The 23129-nt window shown below is 37.7% G+C and overlaps 1 protein-coding gene across 1 annotated transcript; it reads left to right on the top strand.

Moving 5' to 3' along the window:
- Positions 1 to 167: 167 nt before the first annotated feature.
- LRRC40 (leucine rich repeat containing 40) lies at positions 168 to 22332 on the top strand. The gene is made up of 15 exons (XM_026098520.2): positions 168 to 370; positions 1098 to 1279; positions 1791 to 1864; positions 2358 to 2487; positions 2899 to 3022; positions 3826 to 3968; positions 5291 to 5463; positions 5744 to 5834; positions 8467 to 8512; positions 10915 to 11023; positions 11976 to 12083; positions 13749 to 13859; positions 15531 to 15608; positions 18835 to 19020; positions 21639 to 22332. Exons 1-15 carry the CDS (start codon positions 220 to 222, stop codon positions 21742 to 21744), a joined length of 1812 nt encoding a protein of 603 aa, XP_025954305.1. The 5' UTR covers positions 168 to 219; the 3' UTR covers positions 21745 to 22332.
- Positions 22333 to 23129: the final 797 nt, after the last annotated feature.

Below are 23129 nucleotides of genomic sequence, written 5' to 3'. Positions count from 1 at the left end.
GGGGGGGGGGGGTCACCGCCATTTCGCCCTGCCGGCTGCGGGGGCGGCGGCACCATTTCGCCCGCGCAGCTCCCACCCCGCAGCGCCGGGCGGCAAATGGCGGCGCCGCGCGCTGCTGCCGCCCTCCCGGCGGGCGCCGCGGAGCCCGGCGGCGGGGCGGGGCGGGCTCCGCCCACTCTGCCGGCGGCGCGGGGCGGGGCGGGGCGGCGGCGGCGCGGGATGGCGGCGGCGCGGAGAGCGCGGGCGGGCGACCCCCGCGCCGGCTTCAGGCGGCCGGAGGGGGAGCCGGGCTCCGCCGTGCCGCAGGGGCTGATCCGGGCGGCCCGGAAGAGCGGGCAGTTAAACCTGTCGGGCCGGAGCCTCAGCGAGGGTGAGAGCCGGGAGCCGCTCCCCTCCGCGGGAGGAGGGGGGCTGCGTCCCCGGGGGAGGCAACCGAGGAGGCCGCGGTGCTCTCCCGTCCCCGTGGTGCCCAGGGGGTGTCCTGGAGCGACGGAGGCTTTGGGTGACGAGCACCCAGGCCGCGTGGGCAGTACAAGGCGGGTGGGGAGGCTGCAGCAGCGTGGGTCGGCCGTGTGGCCCAGGCTCTCCAAGGCCACTGAACCTCCCGGGTGCAGCACAGCCCTCCCCTCCAGCCTCTGAACCGGGATGGGACTGCCAAAAGAAAGAGATCCTGGGGTTGCTCCTAGCCCGAATTAACCCATCCATCACTTCACCAAGCTGTGGCACTTGGCAGTTCCATGAGCTGTCCTAAAAATCAAGAGACTCTTCAGTTAAGGGAATAGATGCCATGTTTGCAGGTGCTTGACTGGTTCAGTGGGCTACATGCTTTTGATGTTCTTTGGTTCTGTCCTTGGAAATGTGATCTGGTCAGGACAAAAAAATAACAATGAATATTTTCTGCCATCAGCTTACACCTTGTTTTGCTGTTGCTGGCAAATTTCCATCAGCTTGTAGTTGACAAATCTGGGAAAATCGTCTCTAGAAAAAATAGTTAACTATATATATGCATATGTATATACAAAAAGCACTATGACAGGGGAGGTTCAATAGTAAATACCAGAAATATCTAGTTGATTTGTGTATGCTTGTGCACATAGTACCTCAACGTGTATGGCGGATAAATCTGGATACTCCAGAAGAGGCTCATCAAAATCTCTCTTTTGGTGCTGCGGATCGCTGGTGGGAGCAAGTAGATCTGACTAAGCTGATTTTAGCCTCAAACAAACTGCAGTGTCTTTCAGAGGATGTCAAACTTCTCCCTTCTCTCACTGTGCTGGATGTAAGTACAATGATCCCATTATAAGAAGACTGTACTCTTTCTGTGGGAGGTGGGAAAACAGTCTCAGATCTTTCTTTTCCATTTCCTACATTGGTGAATGTGTAGAAGTGGCACTGGTGTATTTTCAGGGTAAACTAGGGATTTTTACAGAACACCCTAATCAGTTTTTATGCTGATGGTGGGTTTTGTTTTATAGAAAGTTGTAGGAGACTTTATCATGGATACTGAAAGAAGAGTTACTATAGGATGCAGCCTCCTTTCCTGCACTTTTTCTCCCCACCATTCATTTCTAACCTCCTCATCTCTCAGCACTTACTATCAATTAAGTGAACTTTTGCCAGATTGACAGTTGCAATGCTGCTGTTAATAATTGCAGAGGCATGTGTACAGCTGTCACCTGTGTACAAAATTATTCTGTATATTAGTTTAGCTTGATTTGCTTCTTGGGTGGGAGAGAATACCACTGCAAGGTACAAATTAGTAACTGTATTTTAAAAACTTTATTTTCTAGGTACATGATAATCAGTTGACATCTCTTCCTTCTGCTTTAGGACACTTAGAAAATCTTCAGAAACTTGATGTCAGGTAAGTACGTGATACAAAATGAAAGTATGGAAAATACTGTAGTGACTTTCAAGGTGTGAATGAGCAATTGAAATGTATTAAAATTGTCTTTCAGAAAGGATACTTTAATTTCAGATTGTTTTTAACTAGAGAGTATTAATACTTTGAAAATCTTAATTTTTGTTTGAAATTGTTAATTTTTGTGGCTGTGTAGATGCTGCAGTGTGAAAATGTTTTGCAGGAGCGTGTTCCACTGCAGATGTAATTGATAGCTGTTCTGCACCAACACAAAATATCCAGTGTATCTGATACTGGATGTACTTCATACTTACTCTAGGGTCTGTAGAGTATGGGCTTCAAGGGGTCATGCATGGCTAAGATAGTCCTGCTGGTCACTAGTATCATAGCCCTAGTTAGAATGGCATAACATATAACAAAAATGTTCTATATGCAGGTTGAGTTTTTAAAACTACTTAATTGATTTTTCCTTTTGTTTTCCATGTTTTAATACTAGCCACAACAAACTTAAAACTATCCCAGAAGAGTTGATGCAGCTGACACATTTGAAGAGCCTTCTTCTTCATCACAATGAGCTGAGTCATCTGCCGGATGGATTCGGACAGCTTGTCAATTTAGAAGAATTAGTAAATTACAGCTCTTTAAAAATATTTATTTGTTCAGAAAGGCTGATTTATGCATGTTTTGCTACTGGTAGTTTAAAAAAGTGTAGCTTAGATGGCAGAACTTTATGAATATGCTTAATGACTTATGTAGCTTATCAGATATTACAGGGTTTTTTTGTTTGAAGCCAAGTTTTCCTTTTGGTTTGCCAAATATTTGAAGAAAAATCAAATCCCTTGTGATCTATCAGTCATGAGAGATTTGTCTCTCCCATTCATGTTTCTAACAGGGAAGATCTTGAGTATGTCAGCCAGCCATCTAATTTTAATGTTCTGCCACTAATTAACTTTGCAGTAGCAGTACTCATGGGATATTTTAAACATCTCTATTTCTAACCTCTTTCTCTCTCTCTCTCTTTTTTTTTTAATCTTCAGGATCTTTCCAACAACCATCTTACAGACATTCCAAGAAGTTTTGCTTTGCTCATTAATTTAGTACGACTCAGCGTGGCTTATAATCAGCTCAGGAACCTGCCTGCAGATATCAGTGCAATGAAAAGTAAATTAGTTTCCTCAGATTATGAAATGTCATACAGTTAATTCTGTAGTCATGTTCAGAAATACGTTGCGTATTATTCAGCATTAAGAAAGTGTGTTCTTAAAGAGTTAATAAATTCTCAGAAATACGAGTTCAGAATTAATAAAAATAATTAAAAAACCAGCTCATGGCCACTGTATAGCAAACATGGGTCCTTTTAGGGTTGGTATTTCTAGATAAATGGGGCACAAGAAGTAATTGGAGAAATGTAAGGATTAATATTGTTCTGCTTAGAAGTCAGTAGCCTTAAGACTGCAATTTTGAGTGGAAAATTATGCATAAATAGGAGATACTTGAAATTACTGGGGAGAGAAAGAAACGTAAAATGGTGAGCAAAAGAAGTTTACTTCTAAAGATTTGGATAATATTGAGTATTAAACTTATTATTGTTTAAACGAAACATTTTAATTGCTGTGGCTGATCTACAAGAACAGATGGACTGCTGGATTTTTTTAAGTAGTACAGAAATTATCTGCAGAAATTTTTGAAATTGTGTATGACAGTAGGCCTGTCCTTTCCTGCTCACTCCTGTATTTCACAGTACTGGTATTGGGTAGTGTCGTCAAAGGCATTCCAGAATGTCTTATGAAGTATAGATGAAAAGTCTGAGCAGACGTCTGGCTTTCACAAATGCTGATGCTAACTGGTTTGATTTCTTATGAAATTCTGATGGGCAAAGGTTATGTTTATTTTAAAAATAGCATAGTTACAATTCTGTAGAAGACGTTTTTTGTTTACTTTTTCTCACACCCATATTTCAATAGGCTTAAGACAACTGGATTGTACTAAAAACTGCCTGGAAACTGTGCCTTCTGAGTTGGCGAGTATGGCATCTTTGGAACAACTTTATCTGAGAAAAAATAAGTTATGTTACTTACCAGAATTTCCTTCATGCAAATTACTGAAGGTAAGATTTGAGACAGTGTATTGGTATTTCTAGATAAATGGGACACAAGAAGTAATTGGAGAAATGTAAGGATTAATATTGTTCTGCTTAGAAGTCAGTAGCCTTAAGACTGTGCAATAACCAATTGGACAATTTTCTTCAGTACATATTTTGAGTGGAAAATTATGCATGAATAGGAAATGCTTGAAATTACTGGGGAGAGAAAAAACAAAATGGTAAGCGAAAGAAATTTACTTCTAAGATGTGAATAATATTGAGTGAAACTGTGCTGTAAATGTATCTGCAGTGAACTTTTTTTATAATAGCTGTTACTTTAAACACAAAATATGGTGAATTGCTGTGATCAGTAGTTAATAATTCTGTGTGCACAATTATGTTTATTATAGATCATCTGCAATTACTTTTGCTGTTCCTACTGATTAAGCTTAATGTCATTTGGAAGACAAACTTGTAGCAGTACTTACTTTTCAGAGCTGGGAAATTAAAAAAAAAAAAAAAAAAGTATGAAGAAGAGGAGTGCCTGGATGTTATATTGTCTGCAGCATTTTTTATCTCTAGAAGCATTACTTGGATATGTTTACTTTGTTCATTGTTGTTTTTCATTGCAACTGCAGAGAAAATATTTTTTTCTTTTAACGTAATCTCATCTTCAAATATTTTGTAGCCTAATTTCATGATATGCTTAAAATTGAAAATCATCTGTTCCTCAGGACATTAGAAATTTGTTACTCGATTAATAGGAAAACAGTTGGGTCAACTGAATGCTTATATCATGGTGGTGACTAAATCCATCAAAGAATGCAGGTACCAAAGCTATGTAACTCCGAACTCAGCAGTTAAAATCCAAGCTATTTTTTTTTTTCCATCTTAAAAAAAAAAAAAATCCTGCTGGAGTGTGAAGTTCTGTGACTTAGTGTCTCCAGCAGCATGCGTGTGCTCTTTTTGGTCCAAGGAACCACTCAGTTCTTCCATTGTAAGTGAAACACTTCCAGTAGAGAGATGGAGAGCTGCCCTCTCAGCTTCCTGTAGTTTGGAGTTTAAGAAACTTCCCTGAGCAAAGAGAGATATGTAGCAGATTGATTCCTAGATGGAAATCAAACTCAAAGCTGTGGATTCTATGATGGTTTCAGGAAAACTAAGTTCAGACTCATATCTGAATCTTTGGAGGCTTTTGTTTTTCATATGTAGATGAATGGGAATCAAATTCTGTATTTTTTCCATGTCATCATATGTTTTTGCCAGCGTTGTGATTCAGGAGATTTATAAGTTATAGAATAACTTTACCAAAGTAATGTAATTGTGGGTGATCTTTGTTTCTATAGGAATTACATGCTGGTGAAAATCAGATTGAAATTTTAAATGCTGAGAATCTTAAGCACCTGAATTCTCTCTCTGTATTGGAACTTAGAGATAACAAAATAAAATCAGTTCCTGATGAAATTACTGTGCTTCAGAAGTTGGAACGACTTGATCTAGCCAACAATGATATCAGTAGGTAATATTAAAAACTGCATATATCTGTGTTGAGGCATAGCTAATGACATCCATATTTCCTTGAAACAGTAATAATTTACTAATAATTCTATAGTTGATGTATTGCAGTTTCTAAAATATAATTAAAAATAACTCGATAAAAGAAGCCTTTCTGTTTCATCTAAATGTTATGATCCAATTGTGCTTTTCTTAAACATAATATCAGGCCATCTGAAAAACTATTGCTAATTCTTCAGAATTTGTTTTGAAGTTGCACTGAAATGAGCTGCTTCCATTTGCAGATTGCCGTATACATTGGGGAACCTGCCTCAGTTGAAATTCTTGGCATTAGAGGGAAATCCTCTGAGAGCCATTCGAAGAGACCTTCTGCAAGTAAGCACATCTAGACTATATATTAAGTTTGGTTATGTTGTATATTTACATTATTCAAATCGTGAAGCCAAACATTTAAAAAAAAAAAATAGCAATGTCTAGATTTCAAGTGCCCTGTGCAACTTTAATCTGTCTCTGGCATGTACTGTGATTCAGGAACTCTTTCCACTCAAGTATGATGCAATGCATAAAATCAAGACGGTGTGGAATAAAGGAGGTTGTTGCTTATAGGACCTCTTTCTGATTTGTTACATATGTTGTATATGTTGTAATATATATTTCAAATGAAGTAAGGGATGTCTGAAGAATAAAGGATAAGGCAGCTGGCTGCTGCCTTGGGAAACAGGGTTATAATCCCGCTGCAGTTGCAATCAATTGTGATGCTAGGCTAGTACTTTAAATTAAACTTTTCCTAGATGAGCATGGATTTCTGTTTTTCATTTTCTGCTTGTGTGAATTAAGGATCTAGGATTCAATTTCCAAAGAGTATTTGATGCCAGATGTGTTTTGAGGAATGACAATATGGTGTACCACATTTTCGTAAGGATAACCTACACCTCAGATAATCTGTGTTCTCTCTTTAGATAACTAGCAAAGTGAAGGTGTGGGTTATATATGAGAAAACAAGTATTTAGGGCATCAGGGAGGCTGGAGTGTGGGAGCTACTGCTGCTACAGACTTCCTTTCCGTTCTGCTTCCCAGCAGGCCCTTCTTTTTGTTGGTGGTATACATTACTTCCTTCTTTTTGTGCTGCTTTTGCCAGTGCTATAAAATAAATGTTTTTGAAGCACTTGAATTCTCTAAAAATAAGAAATACTGAAGACCCCAAATTAAATTTTGTAATACACAGCAGCATGTCAAAAATAAGAGGAGAGAAACTCACATAACTGCTGATTAAGGGAGCATTGTATGCACTAAGTTAATTAATAGGGGTTCGTTCAGTGGATGGAAGTTATGCGTGATCATGGAGTTCAAGCCTATGCCACAATATACATGCAAAGGAGACTTAGCTAGGATTGCCTCACTACTTAAGGTCTGGTATTCCATGACTTCTGAAGATTTCATTTTCTTTCAAGTGTAAGAGCATACATGTGTGTAACTCATTGTATATATTTCTTATGTATTTTACAGCAAACCAGAGGTATGAGAATTCTATTATGGCATTTTATACTTTTTGATCCATTACCAACACTGGAAATCTATATAATTGAAATTTTACATGCACTGTCTGGATTTTTTTTCCACTTGATTTAATGGAGTAACTGACAAATCTTGTAGGTTCTTCAGATACTTGCTGGCAGCAAGTGAATGATGAGACTACGGAATTGCAAGGACTTGAGGGGAGGGGTATAGTCTAGCAGGCACAGATCCCCTTTTTGTAGGTCCCTGTTCTGTCTCGTTTCTTCTTACTCTCCAGGCTTCTCATTGTAGTCCCAATTCCATTCATGTCTTCTGTGTGTTTCCTTGTTCCTTGACAAAGCTCTAGTCATCTTTTGTTGAACCGTAGTCTTCCTTTTCCACCCCACTCTCCCTTTATTTTTCTCATCTCTTTGTATAACCTGTTGCTACTTGTCTGCTGATCTTCAGCTTATTGTCTACCTTCTGCTCCATGCAAGCCAGGTGACTGTAACTCAGCTTTCTGTTTGACCTCCACATTTCCCTTAAAAGTCCCTAGCTTCCTCTGTATTGGTTCCCCTCTTGCTCTGCTCAGCTCCCGCCAGCCCTACCTGTGCCTGCAGTCAGTCCCAGTTCCCTCCAGCCTCTCTTTCTCAGTATTTTATCTTCAGTTTTTGCTGTCCAGTCTCACCAGATTCCTTGTGCTAGTTTGTTCCTTTCCCATGTCCACATTTTCTTTCTCCCTTCAGCATTCAGATCAGTCAGTCTCTTCTTCTATGTAATGTAGATGTCAGTTAGAATTAAAAACAGTAGCACATACTCAGTGCTTTAGTTCAGTCCATGGTTTTACAACAACAAAGAGGAGCACATGAAATCATAAGGAAAGCCTAGCTTCCAAAACAAATGGAGTGGCTAGGATTATGCTTGATTATTCAGAGATTATGCAGATGGTAACTGTGGTGTTTGGCCAATATTGAGTTGCTGTGAGAGGACTGAAAATCAAATCTTTGGAGAATTCAGCTGTTAAAAACTCATGTAACTTATGTAAACTGCAGTGTTTTTTCCAAATATTATAATTTGGCCAAACTTGGATGCAAAGTTATTGAAATCTTGAACAGTCACCCTCTTTGACAAACTTGAAGTTTCTTCTCCAAAGCTTAATTGTGCTAGACATTTTAAAAGAGATAATTCATTTCATTTGATCATTTCTCCTTGTTCTTGGAACTGGATGAAATTTTAGATAAAGAATTAATAATGTGGAGCCTAAAGCAGCTCCTGGTGCCTGACATGGCATGGAAAATTTCACCTGGAATAAACAGATAAAATTGCACATAAGCAAATTTATAAGATACTGCAAAGAGGGTTTTTCTACAGGAAGTGTTAGGTAGCTTTTATAGTCAGCAGTGCAATGAGCTCCACCTACACAACTGATGTTTGTCATTCTTCCTTGCTAAAACAGCTATATAAATACTGGCTCGCAAATGCTTGTTTCACCTTTATTTTTTCTTTTTTTAAGAAAGGAACCCAAGAACTTCTGAAATACCTAAGAAGCAAAATCCAAGGTATATTACTCTATTGTATTGCATTTTTTAAAGAGAACCTTTTATGAAATTAAAACTAATTAGAACTTACCCAGGGTAGCTGTTTTTAATTAATTTCCCCCTAGTTATCCTGCAATAATAGTGTTTTCTTTACTCAGTTGTTTGCTCTTACATTTCTGTGCAGTTTCCTTTCCTTATTCCCGTAGATGATACCAAATAACAAACATTCATTATGGAGGACTATGGTTTAGGAAGATAATCTTATATATTTTCCTCTAACCCTTTATACATTTTGTATGAGGAAGTCAAATAGCTTGCTTTTTATTCCTCCCCTCCCAACTTAATGGGAGGCTTACGTCAGGAATTCCTTTTAAGCTTGCCATCTGTCTGCTGGCTTGGTCGCAGTATGGAAAAATAGATGAGATTTTGCAGAGGTATTATGTATTATTCATGTAATAACATGGGCACTATAGACCTGTGATTCCTAACAAGTATATGCATGAATAAGTCTGCCTTAAAGTCTTAGTGAAGCCATGAAGTCTACTTCTAAGCTGACTAAGAATATAAGAAGTCTTTCAGGAGAAAGTAACCAATCTTTTAAAACATAATTCTAATCCTAGCCTATTAGAATTGGTCTGTCTACCATTTAGAGACTTTAAAAGTCTCTATCCCAACATTCCCTATAGATATAATAAAAAAGTCTTAAAGCAGAAAATCAGGTGAAATGTTGCTTCTCTCGACAACTGCTGTATGTTTTTGCAGAATCCTCCTTTGGACTTTGTGTGTGGATTAAAAAACATAGATTATTGTGTATCATTTTTCCATAACGGAATACACTACTTTGTTAAATGAATTGATAATACTAAAAAAAGGTATGAAAAGTTGCTAGTTGCTTTTTGCACCCAAATCACTCTCCAGATTGATACCTGGGCTTCTAATTCACTGAGATATTTTGGTAGTTGGCTTTTCATTTTGTTCTGCATTTTCTAAGCAAATTAATGGTGTTCAGGCTTTGTATTTTCTGTTTATATAGGAAGCAGGCTGTCAGAATCTTTAACTTGCATGTCGAGGAGCCTTAATCTTTTCAGAACAGGACTTCACTTTATCAGCTTTAGAAATCTTCATCTTTGTTAACTTTTGAGAAGTGTGAAGTAGGCAAAATTACTGAGGTCACTGGTCATTAAATGTAATATGGGAATGATTATACTGCACTTAAATGGCGAAAAATATTTAACCTCTAATGTAGAAGAGGCCTTGATAATACATGTAGGCAACTTTTAATGAAAATGTATGAAATTTCTTCCTTTTGTTAATAGGTTTTATCTCCTACCAGAAGATGGCAGTATTAAGTCACTATAAGGTTGCTTGGCTTTCAAAATGTTGTGTTCAAAGCAAATCTAACATGTTATTATTAACTTCGTAAATATTAATTGGATGGTAGAGTATATACTCAGAAGCTCAACCTGTGAACTGTAATAGTTAATATAGTTGTGGATAATAAGATTAGCTAATGTCTTGCACGTACAGGAGTATTTTATCATTTTATTGTACCTGTTACTATGACATCTAAGAGGGAGGTAAGTGAATAGCAGTAGCAGTCCTCTTCCTGTAGAGGTTTAAATTGAGAAGAGGCCTCTTGAACCTTGTTTTTGACTATTCTTAGTAAAAGGATGACTAGTTTTTGTTAGATGTAGCTGTTGCTAGACTGTTTCTCATGAACACTGCTGAAATTCTATCGAGTTTGTTCCACTACTTTTAGTGGAAGTTAGATTTATCATATGTTTGGACTTCTAGCTAAGCTTCACCCTAATTATGCATGTGTGAATCCCTAGGGTTTGATGGCACAGCTCTGATGTGCAGAACCAATGCTTCTAATCTGCTGCATTTATTAAGCTCATACATTCAAAATAGCCCTTTAAGCCCAAAAACTTTTTCACAAACACTGTAGATAATAATCAAAAGGAACCCTATAGAGAAGGGCATTAGGAAGTTACAAAAAATATTAATGTTTTAACTATAGTTGTAGTCAGTTTTGCTGTTCTGGATATAGATGATCTGGATCATCGCTTCTAGCCCATCTTTCCTGTTCATCACTGCTCTCTTTTTCAGTTTGTCTCCTTACCCCTCAGAGGCTCCACATCTCTACTAGCATAACACGTATTGTTTCCTGACCTATTTTGTCAAAATGATCCAAGTTTAAAAAAACAAAAACAAAAGAACACCAACCCAAAATCTAACACTACAAAAAACCCTTACTAGAAAATTGTTGAAATTAATCTGAATCAAGTTATATGCAATCAAACCAGAATACAGGAAGAGTTAAAAAGGATGATGGCAAGTGACTAGGGACAATGAAGCTCTCAATCTAAAACATCTGGAACTCCACAGCTGTTTGTGTGACTGTGTATGTATATTATCTCTAGATGATGTAACTAGCCCAAATGAAGAGCCTGCTGTGACAGCCATGACTCTTCCAAGTGAGTCAAGGATAAACATGCATGCCATAACTTCACTAAAATTATTGGAATATAGGTATGTGTTTTGAAATAGTATGTATTTCTAAAGCTGTAATAGTTTATTTTTAGTTTTTGCTTTCTTTATTTTTGACTTCATGATATATATAAACTATTTGAAAATCTGGCTACACTTGCACGTTTTTCACTCTAACTTGTGTACTTAGGAACAGGCAGGTTTGAATTGCAGTCAGTGTTTCTCCTGGATTTTCATTTCTTTGTCTTATCAACTATTCCACAGTAACATTCCTTTTAACTTGCTGAAATACTTATTACTTCAGGTGCTTTTAGTACATCTTAAGTACATCTTAACTGTCTTTAGAAATTATTGTTAAGTCTCAAAACATCTCATTGCTGTAGGCAAGTATCTCTTCAGTTAATTCTTAAATGAAACCAAAAATGTAACTTATTAGGTTGGGAAAGGAGGAAAAAAAACCCATATTTGGTGAGAAGTGTCAGGTGAAATGCACACAGTCATGGACAGAAGTAGCACGCGGAGAGGACCTTATTCTGATGGAAAGAGCTAGAATAGTTTTAGTTTCCACAAACCTTCAGAAGCTGCAAGTTCATTAGTAATCTGAGTTAAACCATGACCACGTTGCTATGCTGGGGATGTTTCTAAGTTGAGGAGGGAAAACTTGTTTATTGACACTCTTGCAACACTTATTGCGTAAATTCTGTACGGACCATTTGCTGAGAAAATGATGTAATTCAGCTTTTACTGATTTTTAAGCTAGACAACAGAACAGGTTGCTGGCATGAAATGGTGTTACTGCCTACGTTCCATGTAACATGGCACAGTGATTCGTAGCTTTCTGATTAACAGTTGTTCAAGGACTTCAAATTGTAGATTTTATATAATATAGGTATTCTACTGCTCCTGTTTTTCTAAAAGATGGAAAGTTCTTGTTAATAAATAGGAAATGACTAACTTGTTCATGTTACTCTGCTAAATGCTTTTCATTGTTTAGTGAGAAACAGGCAGCTGTGATTCCTGATGAAATGTTTGATGCAGTCAGAAGCAATCCTGTCACCGCTGTCAACTTCAGCAAAAATCAGCTGAATGAAATTCCTGCAAGGTACTAGCTGTTCCACTGTAGAGATCATTCTTTATCTGTTACTTTTTTTTGTACTTTTGTCCTTCAACACCTTGTTTTTTCTAATCAGGCATACTTGCACTTTATCCTGATATATTTAACTGTGTGTATGTATTTTATATATGTGTGGTATTTTATATCTACCTATGCACATATATGCGTATATGTATTTTGGAGAGAGAAAGATAAAATGAAAGTAAAATTAAGATGCTGAATAAAACTTGCACTTCTAGTATAAGTGGCATGCAGGTGGGTCCATTGATTGTAAGATGGAGGTTTTAGTTAAAGGAAGCTCGTCTGTACTGAGTGTTGCTTTCATTACGTGTTTTTCATCTTGCTTTGCTAAGCATCATCGAAACGAATAAGGGGAGACTCTAGTGTGACTTCACGTAATAATGAAGTGCTGTACTTAACTACAACGTAGTATTGTTTATTATCTTCTCTACACAGTGTTTTCCCATATGAAGATAATCTGTGTGTATTCAGTACTTCATTAGATGATACTATAGTCAAGGTCTTGTTTAAATTCAGTTTCTTCAGATAGCTTTTTTGAAAAGTAAGCCTGAATAATTTCCATGCCTTTTTTTCTTAAAACATTTGGTGTACCTTCAAGTAGCATTTGATATTACTGTATTTGATTCTTCATCCACAGTCAAGGAAAAGCTTTTTCCTGATACTAATGAGAATAAATAGTCTTTTTGTGTAATGAGGAGTGTTATTACATCTCTGGTAGCTTAAGAAAATCATCAAAACTGATTTTTAAGGAAAAAAATATTTTTATTAGAGCAGCTTATACTGTAGGAGAAGAAAACACTTTCATGCATGGAAGCCATTCTTAAAATTCATGTTTAATATATCTAAACACCTTTGAGTTTGCTTATGAGAAGAGAAGAGGATAGAGTTCATGCAATAAGGAGTTAAGAATCTGAACCTGCTGCACAGAGTACCACATGACTTAATATTTATGGATCTTGAGAGAAGAAGAATTTTGAGTGATGAGGATACTCTGCTTGATATGGGAAAGATCTAATGGAAATTCTCTTACCTAGGACAACAGCCTGGTGTACCCCCTTGGGTGTCTTTGCAGTTCTTATTCAGACAGAACCTTATATTGCTTTAATTTGGGAATCTTGCCTGAGTAGAAATTGTGTACATGAGCTCAGATCTGTTTTAACTCTTGTGAACAATGGCCATGCTTTCACGTTTTTATAGTGCTCAGCTGTAATCAGCGTGTATAAATTAAATGTCTGTATTAAAGAATCACATGGAGTCACATGGATAGAGTATTTCGGTAAAACATGTACAGGGCAGGAGATGACAGTGATGATCATTTGTTCCATAGCTTCTGAAATATCTCTTAATGGCATTTAAGTGAACAGGTTTTCATAGTAAAACTTACTCTCGCAGTCAGTGACAGCAGCTTTAGAAAAATGACTCTGAGCTTTGTCTCTGCACCAAGCATAAAACTCCAGGACAGTGTGCTTTCACAAGTTTCGTTTCCATTATCTTCACAAAATCACTTTTGAAACATCAACACAATGTCCTTGGTTTATAAATTTCTAGCATAAAGCAGATTTTTTTCAATAGCTTAGAAAATATAATGCAAACATACTTACATAATAAAAGTATATTCATACTGCGTTGCAGGATTGTGGAGCTGAAAGACTGGGTTTGTGATGTCAACCTTGGCTTCAATAAACTCTCATCTATTTCCTTGGAGCTTTGCATGCTTCATAAGTTGACACATTTGGATATCAGGTTTGTGTCGTGTGTTGGACTTCCTTTCTGAGTAATTTATTTCCGTGCCTTTTTAAACCAGCCATCTGTTACTGCAGTATAGCAGTACTGAAATAATTTTTCATTTCTCTAAATGCCTCCTTGTCAGTTGAATGACTGGCAGATCTGAATGACTGGCAGATCTGAAATGGCAAGTGGCCTAGATCTAGGCATTGGTTTAAAAAGAAAAAAAGTAGACAAGTTCTAAGATGATGAGATGAAGAATCTTGCCCCAGTCATAAAAAGGTTCTCAGAGATGTTAAGTGGATGCAAAAAACCCCCAAACCTGGAGGGTATCCAGGAAGTAGTATCAATGAGAGCAGTCCTGGTGTGCTGCATGAGGCAGGAGCTGTCTATAGGTACTTTTATTTGCAGTAGTTTTATTAAGTTCCTTACTGTCGTTCTACTTTCCCTAACTTCTGAAAAATATTCATTGCATTTGCTTAGCCATCAGGATTAGCTCACTAGCAGTTATTATCTTGGGTGCCTCACAAAATGAAAAGTAGCAAGGCACAGTTGCAAAGAATTTTTTGCTTTGGCTTGGTTTAAATTAAGCTGCCTGTAACATATGTGCTGCTGATGGAGGGGTTAGGCTGAAGACTGCAGAAATGGTTGGTAAGATGAGGTTGGTGAGAGGATAAGGCTGAATATCTTAGTGAGCAAGAATTCGTGTGCAAGACTGGGTCTCTTTTAGTGAGTGATCTTTATTTTCCTGTAACAGCTTTGTACCACACCCAAGAAATGTCTTGTTTGACCTTACAAACGCCTGTCCTCATTGTATTTAAAAAGTTTCTGGATGTCTTGGTATTGTGGAAAAACACTGGAAACAGTAGCCATAAACCCGTTTGTCACAGCAACTGGGCATTAGGCTAAATGAATTTTAAAGAGGTGTAGAGTTATCCTACTGGTTCAGGTTGGCACCAACATCCAGGCAGTTTCATTAACTTCCTTCTAAAATCCAACGAGCTGAATATGTTTCTGGGACAATAGGGAGAAAGAAGGAACAGAAACTTCTTCAAGGAAAACCATGAACAAACTAATAGGGTAGAAGGTTGATAACTAATGCCTTCAATTATACTACTTTTAAATTTATTTCTTAAAAAAAAAAAAGGCAAGATTCTGCAATGGAGATGAATTTGTACAGTATTTGTCTTGTATGTCCTATCCGACAGGTTGGGGGGAGTACTGGTTCTTTACATGCTATCATGAAGCTGTTTGTTCCTTGTGTTCTTTGATCTCCTAAAGTCCCTTGGCGGGGGGCGGGGGTATCTGTGTAGCATAATTCATACACAGATGTGGACATATGTATGTGTGTGAACAAGTATTCCGAATTTGATTAAAAGTTTGACTTCTCTTCATTCTGTGTTGAAAATATTGTCAAGCATGTTTCTGGAGTTGTTATGACACTGAAATATTTGGATGTCTTTAGAGAACAAACTTTTAATCCTACTTACTGGCAGAAATCAGAATGCAAACATGGTTTGCAGCAGCAAGCATCTAAACTTGAGCATGATCTCGACCCATTTATGAAGCAGTTTGCTGGTTTAAGACAGCATATCAGTACTGGTAAATATGCATATTCTTTCACCACGAATTCTTAATTAACACTTGTTAAAATTTAATAATTATTGTTTGTCTTCGTTTGATACACAGAAATAATTTTTTGACATCTTTACCTGAGGAAATGGAGACACTGACAAGACTGCAAATAATAAATCTTTCCTTTAATAGGTAAGTAACTCTTTAGGCTTTTTATAATATAAAAAGGACTGGGCCAAATTCAACATGATATGCCTGTGATATAAGAATGAGGACACGCTTGATCAAATGTATGATCAGCTTAAAAGAGTTAGAGAATGTACTGCTTTGCACAATGTGTAATGTATTTTTGGAACTTGCCACCACAAGAAGTTTTGGAGAGAGATAGTACCAACTGAATCAAAAAGGTATTAAACAGTACTGTGAACAATATATACAAAAATGGATACCAGCAGGATTGGTCAGGTATGTACCCTTTAACATCCGTAATACAGCAGTTCTGGATGCTGGAAGAATATGACGGCAATGAACTGCGGTAAGTGGTGAGGTTTAAGTAGCATCTGGTGATGCTGAATAGCATCTCTTACTGCTTTTGCTTGCAGCAGTGAGACACAATTCTGGGCTAGAAGGACCATTGATTTGACTCAGGAGGGCATTTCTTACGTATACAGGAAAACAATTGGCCATTGTTCTCCCTTCTTTACACTGCTGAGTCTGTTGCTGTCGCAGTTCAAGTTTTGTTTCCAAGCAGTTGGCATATTCTCCTATTTATGTTGGAGGGAATAAGTTTTGCTCAAACAAATACTTTGTGCCTGTGATTTTAGAGGACCTGTGGTTGTTTTTGAGTATATCATACTGTGACTGAGTCTATTGTCTCCATTTACCCCATTTCCTTCCTGGATGCTTTTTGTGAAATCCTGGTCTTATGGAAGACAATGGGCGTTTTGCCACCAACTTAAACAAAATTCTAATGATACCGTTTAGATTTTCCATAGGAAAAAAATTAGGTTTTTCCAAACCTAATCTACCAACTATAACGTTATTTTAACTCCTCATGACTTTGCATCTCTCATCTGTATTAGTTATGGCTCATTTTTTAAGTTTAGTTTGCTCTTACTACTTCTAGGCAAAACTTAATGGGGGCAGCTCCTTCTTTCAGAAGTCTGTTCGTATTACTGTACATAAAACAATGTATTCTAAAACATACAGATTACAGTTCCATTCTTCTGAAACAGTGAAGAGAGAACAGTTACTCTTGGTCTCATGTCCCTTTGCTAATAAACTTCATGCATTCATGAAGATCTTCAACTCTTTTTATAAAGCTCCATTTTAAAAGAAAAGTCTCCCATGTATGCTTCCTGTTTCTTTCACCAAGCACATATGTCAGGATGCTTAAATATGCTTCAAATTAGTCTTGGCACATCCAGCACTAACATGAACAGTACTTCAGGGATTCTGATGACTGTGATTCAATACAGAATAAGACATTTGTTTTCTTTCCCTATCCAATGGCCAGTAGGATGTGAAGTACCCAGACTTCCCTGGGAAATCAGTGGTACACATTGCAAGTGCCATGCACAAGAATGCACGTTCAGTGTGGAAGCTTCTTCAGGCCAGGACAGACCCAATAAGAGTTCTGTGCCTGAAGGTTAGGCATGGCAATGTCTGCATTCTGTGACTTGCCCCTGGGACTTAATGGAGAAAATGTATAAAGTAAGTGCATCTAATGGATTCAGAATAGTCATGAGCCAGACTAAACGGCATACAGCTGCTTGGTGTTAAATAAATGTTTAGGATAGTGTGCTTCCTCACTGGGGCTTTGTGGCTGCTTTTGTGCTGAACGTATCACATGGGATATGCTCCCCAAAACCTTGTGCTGAAGATAAACAGTTGCCTTTCTTTGGAAAAAATAGGGTAGGGTTTATTCTTATAAAATGAGTTCAGGGGGTGAAAAGGAAGAAGGGTATTGTGTTAGTGCAAAATGGCCTCCTCCCCCATATGCAGTACCAGTGGCTCCTGAGCAGGTTGGAAGGGGGACCTGTGTAACCCATCTCCACTTTATCAGTGATCGATTCTTTTAAAATGCCTAGGAGGCTTAAGAACCTCTGAGTCCCCTACACAGCTGTCCACGTAGAAAGTTCAAGAGTTGAGTTGGGGCTTGTTCATTCTGAGAGCACTGAATCCGAAGTCTGCCACTTCCTAGATGAGTAGTCTAAGCACTGATCTATTTGTTTAGAAAAAGGCAGGACTCCTCTTCCTTTATTTCTTTTTTTTTTTTTTTTAAAAAGGTGGTGAGTACAATTCTACTTTGAGAAGGCTGCTCTTAGGTTCTGGATTCAACTTTGGAGAGAGTTTACATGCCTTTTTCTGCAGAAACAAAGTGACAAATGTAGTGAGTGACAAATTCCTGCTCTCTTGAAGTGTCTCTTCAGGATACTCTTGTCCAGTGAATCTGGAAAAATTGTCAAGAAAGGTCTAGAATGAACATGATGAACGAAAGCAGGAAAACATAGCTCAGAGCCATGATGAACTCTGACACATCTGTATTTTTTCTAGCAAGAAAAGATGAATCAAATTCTACAGAGTAAGAAAAACGTCCCTTTTACTAGCCCAGCAAGACGTGTTCTGTGTGACACAGAAGCTGCATGTTACTGTATTTTATGGTTTATGACTCAGAAGATCCCTTTTAAGTGCAATGTTGAAGGTGTTTCCTGTATTAATATTTAAAGAGAAAATACTTTTTAAAACTAAAGTTCTGTCCTATTTAATGAAAACAAGTTGACAAATATTTTGTGGTGATTTTTATATTTTTTCCAAATTGTGAATATATGACTGTGTTATGCTACAAAGACAGGAGAACCTATATATATCTTGTAAATGAGTGTTTCTGGAATTTTTTAGTAATATGATGTAGTACATTTGTAGGTAGAGCTCAGAGCTGCAGTACTTAGCTTTTACCGTAAGGAACATACAATGCTGGAAAATCAAAAGTACTGAAAGTTCTACTTTTTTTTTTTTTAAATACTTTGGACAGTCAACATTTTAATACTGGATGCTTTTTAAACATAAACACTGGTTAAAATATTCTGATTTTTTCATTTTTTTTGAATTTTGGATGCAGTAAATGTTTACAATAGCTACTAGTTGGAAATAGTCTTATTTAATTGTCATCTACAGTTCTGTAAAATGAATGCTGCTGGACTAGAGTTCTCTGTTCTAGGTGCTGAGTTGTCACTATTCTGTCCAGCTTTTTCACTATGTGCAAGGTAAAATAATCAATGCTTTCTCCTTTCAGAGTGGTGTATTTAAACAAACAAAAGTTTAAATCAACAGCCCTAAAAACCTCTTTCATTTTGAAGGCTGTTAATTTTTTGTATGCCGTATTTCTGACTCTCACTTATTTGCCTTCTTTTTGAAGATTTAAAGTGTTTCCCAGCGTCCTTTATCGCGTCCTCGCACTGGAGACTATCTTGCTCAGTAACAATCAGGTTGGGTCCATAGATCCTCTGCAATTACAGAAGATGGACAAGCTTGGAACACTGGACCTTCAGAACAACGACCTCCTCCAGGTGCCACCAGAGCTTGGAAACTGTGAAACTCTGAGGTGTGTATTTTAAGCAGTAACCTGTTTGATAAAAATATGTTCTGACTCTGCTTTCTTCAAGGCCTATTTTGTCAGAGGGGAAAATACAAATTGGCAAGATACATGCTTGTAGGTCTAAATTCATAAAATGTGTGTCTTTATCATTTGTAAAACCATGCAATTTCTTCCATAGCTTCCCAGGATTTTTAGGGAATTGGCAAAGTTCTTTCATGATTTTGTGAAAATTTATTCTATAAATATAGATTAATATAGAAATGGAATTTGAAAGCTGTGTGCCCAGCTATTTATGTAAGTAAGTGCTCCCAAAAGCAGAATTTAACTGTAAGGGTCAAATTTTGCAAACAGTCCAGCTTTAATTTTGAATTTTCTGAGAGCTATGTGTTTCCTAATTTAGCTTCCTCTTAATTTGCTTTTTTCTCTTTACTGTAGGAGTTATTTCATAGGATATGGAGCCTCAGTATTAAGAATAACTGCCTCTTTTTTTTGGCCTTTTTTCTGGTTCCTTGCCAAAATTGATTTGCTAAAAAGTTAGCAACTGAAGTTACTAAATTTTTTAAAGATTTTACACTGCGATTGGCCATGTTAAAGCTCAGGAGAAAGTGAAGAGTAGAAGTGGTATAATTTGAAGATGACACTATTTTCATTAATAAAGACTAGAAAAGTCATGAGGAACTTGGAGTCTAACAAAATTAGGCAAATATATTTATCACTGGAAGACTGGGTTGCATGATAGCATTTAATATCTTGAGGTAATCTGCATTTGGAGAATATATCATATGATCATTGCTGAGTTTTCAGTGGCTTTGAAGGATCACCTCTCTGGGTACCTTATCAGCTATGTATGCTCACTGTGTACTGGCTATGGATGAGAAAATAAAAATTAAGAAAAATGGTAGCATGCCTAAGAAAGTATGCAAAATAGAACTGAAAGGGAATGTGGATTTTGTATAAGTTTAATATTATGGTCCAAGCCAGGTACATTGTCTGCCTTGATTGCTGTTACAAGGATTTTTATCTAGAAATAAGTGGTCTTGTTCAGGTGCTTTTCTGTATGTTCATATGTACTGCAGGTGTACCTGTAGGCGAGCATGATTTGTCAGCGAAGTGAGCCATACTTCTGTCAGTAAACATTTAGCTCCTTACCTGTGTGTGTAACTTGAATGGTTATGAAAAAGGGACAGGATAACATCCTCTAGGTAATGATGACATAATGATGTATAAAGAGACATGACCGTGTAAGTATCTTTAGATAATACACCTTAAGGAAGACAGTTACACCGTAACTAATCCATCTTGTCAGAGATAACCAGTTAGTGGTTAGTGTGGTTTTCCCCTTGTAATTCCCCTTAGGAATACTTCAGGAGGCAGCTGGCAGCGGGATCTTGCTGCAGAGCTTTAGTGAGGCATTTTGGTTCCCAAGGACACCCACCCCTAAGACAGCAGGCCACAGTGGCAGGAGCAGCTCCTGGGCCTCTGGTTATTCTTTTGAGATTCCCCTCTTGCCCTTGCTAGTGCTCTGCCAGCCATGTCTTCTCCTACACTTTTTCACCTTGCATTCATTGATTGCTAGCCAAGATATTTAGCATGTGTATAATGACTAGTGTTGTCATTTTGTATACTTTCGATCACGTCTTAAGACTATCTTTATCACAGCAGTCTAATGGACTAGGTCTGGAAAATCTTCAAGTAGCAGTTTAAGAAATTGCCGTCCCTGCCTGTGAATCACTGCTGTCAGCTGGAGGTTACCGATACGCGTGTTCTGCACACAGGTGTCTGCAGTGAGCTGCTGTAGCGTGTCAGCCTGGCTAGCGCATACAGATGCGTTTGTGGTGAGACACTGGACTGTGATGGGGCTGCAGCCATGTGTCGCAGTGTGTCGATTTTCTGAGGTAAAAGTGGTGACCTTTGGCAGCAAGGCAGAGCAGACAACTAGCCAGGAGTGAGGTCTTGAATTGCTGCAGCTGTTCCTCAGTAAACAGAAGTTCTCTGTCTGCCCTCTGGGGCTTGTCGTGACCTCTTAACATTTGTTAATTTAGAATTATCTTATCCTCAGTGGGATGTTTATGCTCCAGTAGAATATGTCCCAGAGCATACATGGTTAAAAACTAGCTTTTGCAGGTTAAGTTAGTTCAGCAAAACAGAAATATTGTAGGTGAATAGGAATCTAATTTTGAGGGACTTCAAAAAACCAAAAACATGCAAGCAGAAAAACCCCACAGAGGTTTATGCATACCCAGGAAGAGTGGGCTAGCAGCTGAGCTAGAAAGTGGAGGGTTGTAATTTAACATATTTTATCCCATTTTTTGTGCCATTTATGTTTCAGAAGTTCTTTTTCCTGCTCTGTCTCTGGCAGAGGCTTACTGAAGTAGGGTATGTGTGTATTTTGTATCTACAGTACTATATGACTACAGATTTATTAGCATGGATTAAAATTCAGACGTCTCTAAAGGAGATAGGTTAGTGTGAATTAGGATAGCAGAAGCTAAAATTCTTTTGGAAGAACAGAAGAGAAATTACTCATGAATTTCAAAGGATTTTCAATGGATAGATGGTGTGTGAATGTGTTGGTACAAGGATAAACCTTCATAAAAATGACTTCAACATCTCTGTTTTTCTAGGACACTTCTGCTAGAAGGAAATCCATTCCGTATTCCCCGAGCAGCCATTTTGGCAAAGGGAACAGCTGCGGTGCTAGAATATCTAAGAAGCCGAATTCCTACTTAATACAATAGTTTGTTTCCCTGTTAGGCTGGTGAATCAATTACCCTCTCTGACCAAATGCAGTATAATTAAACTGCCTTCCTCCTTGTTTACCAACTATCTGTTAATCTGGCCGCTGCCATAAAGCATTTATAACAGCGTTTATAATTTGTATGTTAAAAAGGAACTCACCCATGAAATATTTTTTCCCCCAAGGTTGCATGTTTGAACAGTGTGTTTTAAAAAGACACAATATATTTGTTTACACTTTTCGTAATAAAGGATTATGTTGAAGGCTGGCTTCAGTAATAATGACAATGTTTTTCTACAATTAAGCTAATTTTTTAAAAAGACTTGTAAACACCAAAGTATTTGAACATAAGGCAGAAATTAACTTCTTGATTTTTTTGTATGCCTGTTTTATAAATACTTATTACATAATCTGTAAGGTTTCAAGCCTTTTATCACCCAAAAACCTTAAACTGCATGGTTATGGTGCAAGTATAGCATGAAACGTACTACAGACTGCATGCATGGCTTATGTAAAAGTAATCAAAATGTGGTTGATGTTAGTAGCTGCACTGAAACAATAAATATTTCCTGTTGGATGTATGTTTTTAGTTTTATTTTAATAGTTTAGAATATGATATAATTAGTTTTCTAGCCAATACTTTTAGATGTTTTTTACTTTGTATTTAAACACACTTCCACATCCTGGAAGTGATATCTTTATTATTAATAATGTTTCATGGATATGAATAATTTAAAAGGAGAAGCTGCTTGATGTTACTTGCTATGTGACTGCTGGTACATTGCTTCTTTGTTGGACTATTACAGGCCTATGAATTAGAACTAAAATTGAGGCTGATTCCATACTGATTTCCATTTTTTTCCTCCTCTGAACCACACTTGATACATCCATATGTCTACTGAAAACAGTTCACTGTTCTCACAGCTGAACCGCTGTGGATGGAGTTCATGTGGTGAAGTGCTATGCCTGGCTTAAAAAGCAACACTGAGAAGTAGGATCTGTTTGGCGAGGCAGGATGCCTTGCTGATGTATTTGCATTGTTTCTGGTACCTGAGCTGTGTCATATATTTTCTTCACTGTCCTGGGGTGCCAGCAAACAAAAATTTAATGCTGTCCCTATATATGACTGCTACTTCTAATTGCAAGCTGTTTTCTTCTCTGTAATCTCCATTAAAAAAAAAAAAAAAAGCTTTTAACTATATGACATCTTTGCTAAGCTTTAGGAACAGAAATAATATCTCACTCTTCCATTCTCCATATGAAAATGGCCAGGCTGACCTCCAGTGGGTATCCTTTCTGTGGTATGTGTTCATAAGGTAAAATATGTGGAATGAAAGCATTTTTTTTCTTTGCCTGTCCTTTCTGTGTCAGGGCAAAA

Source organism: Dromaius novaehollandiae, chromosome 8 (genome assembly GCF_036370855.1).
Source record: "Dromaius novaehollandiae isolate bDroNov1 chromosome 8, bDroNov1.hap1, whole genome shotgun sequence".
NCBI classification, from domain to species: domain Eukaryota; kingdom Metazoa; phylum Chordata; class Aves; order Casuariiformes; family Dromaiidae; genus Dromaius; species Dromaius novaehollandiae.
Note: the sequence above shows the minus strand (reverse complement) of the source record. Positions and strands in the feature narration are given on the sequence as shown.

Bases quoted from the DNA above. Each gene is read 5' to 3' on its own strand.
- LRRC40 (XM_026098520.2), top strand. From the start codon at position 220: ATGGCGGCGGCGCGGAGAGCGCGGGCGGGCGACCCCCGCGCCGGCTTC. The intron at 3,023-3,825 runs GTAAATTAGTTT...ATATTTCAATAG, and splicing joins AGATATCAGTGCAATGAAAA to GCTTAAGACAACTGGATTGT. The intron at 13,860-15,530 runs GTTTGTGTCGTG...TTTGATACACAG, and splicing joins TTGACACATTTGGATATCAG to AAATAATTTTTTGACATCTT.